This window comes from Penaeus monodon, chromosome 12 (assembly GCF_015228065.2).
Source record: "Penaeus monodon isolate SGIC_2016 chromosome 12, NSTDA_Pmon_1, whole genome shotgun sequence".
In the NCBI taxonomy this organism is placed as follows: domain Eukaryota; kingdom Metazoa; phylum Arthropoda; class Malacostraca; order Decapoda; family Penaeidae; genus Penaeus; species Penaeus monodon.
In genome coordinates this window covers 46,519,227-46,523,447 of record NC_051397.1, presented here as the reverse complement: position 1 = coordinate 46,523,447, position 4,221 = coordinate 46,519,227, and the positions used below count along the sequence as shown (strand labels likewise).

At 39.0% G+C, this 4,221-nt stretch overlaps 1 protein-coding gene across 1 annotated transcript in view; it reads right to left on the bottom strand.

The window, feature by feature from the left end:
- The window catches only part of LOC119579486 (protein AF-10-like), a 28,861-nt gene extending 25,221 nt beyond the window's left edge, over positions 1-3,640 (bottom strand). Inside the window, exon 1 of the mRNA XM_037927341.1 lies at positions 3,326-3,640. Within this exon, the coding sequence (XP_037783269.1) occupies positions 3,326-3,455 (130 nt within the window). The 5' untranslated portion in view covers positions 3,456-3,640. The remainder of the gene's footprint in view (positions 1-3,325) is intronic.
- Between the last annotated feature and the right edge of the window lie 581 nt (positions 3,641-4,221).

Sequence of the window (4,221 nt, the reverse complement as noted above, 5' to 3'; positions counted from 1 at the left end):
ATGTGTGGAAGATGTCAAGCACCAGAACATGATGCTCTCTTGATCCTGATATGAAACTATAAGTAAACTTTAGTCACATTTAAGAGATCTGTCTCATGTTAACTATTCACATTCTCATTTGGCACTCTGCTTCTGTGACTGTCTTGAAGTATGACACAAATAAGAGAATTACTGAAGCTATGGGCCAATAGCCTTGTAAATCACTGCATATACACTTGTACTTCATATAAATAAAATTTGTAATTATTTTTTTTCTATCCTTCAATAAAAGCACATTCAATCTTATACACAAATTTTAACATAAAAAAATCTATTGAAATACACATAAACAGGCTACTGTAAGTTCAATCTAACAACTGAAAGGTATATTATGCATCTCTGAACAAGAAAAAACATTAAAATCATGTTTTGCATCCAGGTGATATAAAAAAAAAAAAATAAAAAATAAAATAAAAAAAAAATATATATGTATACATAACCCAGTTGGTGCAACCCAATCAGCCACACATAGTACCTGGATCAGAGGCCAAGTGAACCCCTCATTTTCCCACAGGTAGTGGGTTAACCAGTGCAACCTGGCAACTCCATGTTTCTCTTCTTAACCATTTCCAGTGGACTAAATATTGGTAAGAAAGGTCCTTAGAAGATTCAGCTGGCTGAGCCCAAATCCAATTTTACTCAATCAGACATACCTAACTTCCAACTTAAACCTCTTCCTTTTGTTTTTTATATCTTCTAAGTGTTTTTGGCATACTATGCTATAAAATCATAAAACTGTGTGTATACAGTACAACGGAGCTAAGTTTCTCCTATCAGGTCTACAGCAAAGTGGGTATAGTATACAAATGAACCACATTGGCTAGGGAGAAATGATAATCGGGAGTTCTCAGGTAGAGCTTCCAGCTAGGGAGAAAAACAATTGGAAGGAATTCCTGGGTAGAGCCCATGGCTAGGGAAATATGGCAAGTGGTTTGGTGTCCAGTGGCTTCACCCTCTGGTTTGAAAGACTTAAGCTTTACATGGTAATCTTTGTGGTAGTTTGTGCATTTCAGATTGACTTTTTTCATTAATTTGAGTTCTGGCCTTACGGCCATTTTATTGAAATGCTGGAGTATTTTCATAAAATGCTGGTGCGTTTTAATAAAACAGAAATCATGGTGCATTTTAATGCACCAGCATTTGCAAACCATATTATTAAACTATGCAAGCAATCACCTTCCCTGGCAACTTCTGCAGAGACTGTTGGTATGCCTAATGCATCTAGTGCACTGCAGTTGGTACACCCAATGCTGCCTTAATTACAATTTACAGCCAAATTTATAGTTAGTATTTTTGGGAAAAGATCACTTACTATATTTCATTATTAATAAATCATCAAGGATTGCACATTTCTTATTTTCAATCTCATGACAACTTTCCTGTATCAGTGTTTTAATACATCTAACCTTAATCTAACTGAATGATGGTTGATTTTATTCTTCATAAAGGATGGGTGGATATTTCACCTTCAGAGGATGATAAAAAAATTAATATCTCCCCAAACACACACACACAAACACACACACACACACACACACACACACACACACACACACACACACACACACAAACACACACACACACACACACACACACACACAACATACATACATACATACATACATACACACACACACACACACACACACACACAGAAATGTGTATTTATTTATATTGGTAAACTTACATCTCTCTATTTATATACATATGCCTATATATAGGAAGGCACATGCACTCATATAGATATCCATATATATAAAAAGCAAAATAAAAGTACTTCTGAAAACGATTTTGATATAATGCTTGCATTAAATTAATATATTCTAAATTATCATTTAGCACGGCTTTGTGCGGGGTACTCCTAGCTGCCCCACATTTGTTCCAATATTATGCGGGGGCCACGCGGAACAAGCAACACCCACAAAACTTTAATAAAAGTGCGGGGGGATCTGGTTCAGGGGAAAGCCCACCCTGCAAGGATGTTTAATAATACGGACATTAGTCTCTGATATGTGCATTCCAGTTCCCAACTTTTAACTTCAAAAGTTTTCACTAAATACCATTGGCCCATAAATTTCCCGAAGAGACAACACACTTTTTTTTTAACAATTTATCCCCCATAATAATGGAACTAAAGCTTAAATAGTGCCAGTAACATGGGGTTGTTGGTGCGCATCAGTAATTTACTCTTTTTCCACCCAGCTCGTTCAGTAGTTTTAGACTTTAAGCATCTAGAAGCAGATATTTCGATATCATTTTAAAAATTTAATAAAATGTGATGGCTTCCCTTCACTTTAAGTGGTAGTGCTAAGTGCATCTGTACTGTAAAGATTTACCCCTAAGGGCACTTGGTGCTCCCGAGATTCAGCTCTATGTTGCCATATATACCAAGGTGAAAATAATGTTAGGAGATGTTGAGGGGAAGAGCCACCATCAACCATCCCCTCAGGCAGTGCCCAAAGGGCACCCCCAGTCACAGCAGCCTAGACTCTTGAATAAATTTTGTGAAGTGGCTTTGGGGGTCTAGCCTCTAGCAAGTGCATCAGTACTGTAAAAATTACTAAGCAAAGTTATATTTCAGTTTGTGTTGTCATGAAACCTAGCAAATCCTACATCGTGCACAACATAATTAATCTAACAGTACCAGGTATGTAAATCAACATGTAATGCACATGAGGAGAGCATCATGAGAAAAAAATCCCTTTGGCTTACACTTTTATATGATAGGATTAATCTGTAGGCTAGGTGTATGAGATTACAAGGTTAGCTCTAGAGCTGCTGTGAAATCTATCAAATACGCACTGCCAGAAATCATAATTCCAGCATCTTCGATTTGATTATATTATCACCGTAGCCACATCATATCGTTAATTGAACTCTGCCTTCTTTAGACTGCCACTTCCACTGCAACTTAATCAAGATTGATAAATCCAATGTTATCGAACTGAAACTGAATTGCCCAAAGGCAGACCCGCCCCCTTATCCAACACAGGTCTACACAACATACCCAAAACCTTCTCTCTTCCTCATGCCTATTCTCTCACAAGGAAATAATCCCCTACAATGCAAAGCACTTTCTCCACCTCTTCTAACACTGAAATTCGACCAACACCTCCTCCCCCCTTTTCTTGCCCCGAGACTCCACCAAAAAAGCACTGGCAGTCCACCCAGGGCCAGGACCTTCCTCCCTCCCTCCGACTCCCAATATCGGGCTCAAAACCCCTCCCTCCCTTCCCCCCCCGGCCCGAAAACTCCCAACCCCTTCCCCCGGCCCTAGGACACTTACCCTGATGAACGGCCACATTGCAGCCTTGGCCGTCGCAGTACACGAGGGGATTCTCCGTCCATCCATTCTCGTCCGAGCACACGCAGCAGCCCCCCACCATTTCCTTGGGCTCGGATTCTTGCGGCTTCATGTGTCTACCCCCTTCTCACTCAACCCACCAACCATCTTAAGCTCTAATGGCAAAGCTCTAGAGTCGGCTCTTCTCGTATAGGGGGGGGTGTTGTTGTTATGTTGGTGTTTTGGGTTCACTTTCGAGCCACAACAAAATGGTAGAAAATACGGTTCCAACACTCTAACGTTCCCCGACTCCGAGGGGCTAGAGCGGAGCCAGGTTTCGGCGTCTGGAGGCGGCTTGCTTCGGGATTGCTCTATTTTATGGCTTTATTTTATGGCTTGCTTTATTTCATTGCATTAGTTGTTTATTCTTTTTGGGGGGAGGTTATTTCGATGTCTGATTTTGGGATTCGATTTTGTTTTATTCGTTTGTCGATGTCACATATACTGGGGTTTCATTTCGATGTCATATTCATAGGCGTTCGGTCACGTTCTTCATTCTCTGGTTATTATATTTACTTTGGATCTGGCTTGGCGGTGTTTTGATCCGATTCAGTTCAGTTCATTATATTGTCATTTTGTTGTTGTTGTTGTTTTGGGACATTTTTTTTTCTTGTTTCACTTGGTTGCATTAGTTTTGAAAATTATATATCTAATCTGCAAAGCTGGGCTCAATCTGACTTTCATACTTTTACCTATATCATTGAGGATCGATTATTTTATCATTAGATTTGTAAATCATAATGTTTTAAATATTTGTGTATTCTATCCTGTGGTATTCATTATACTTTAGATGTGATACTATTACGATGTTTGAGTTTTGATCTTCAATTAATCTAATC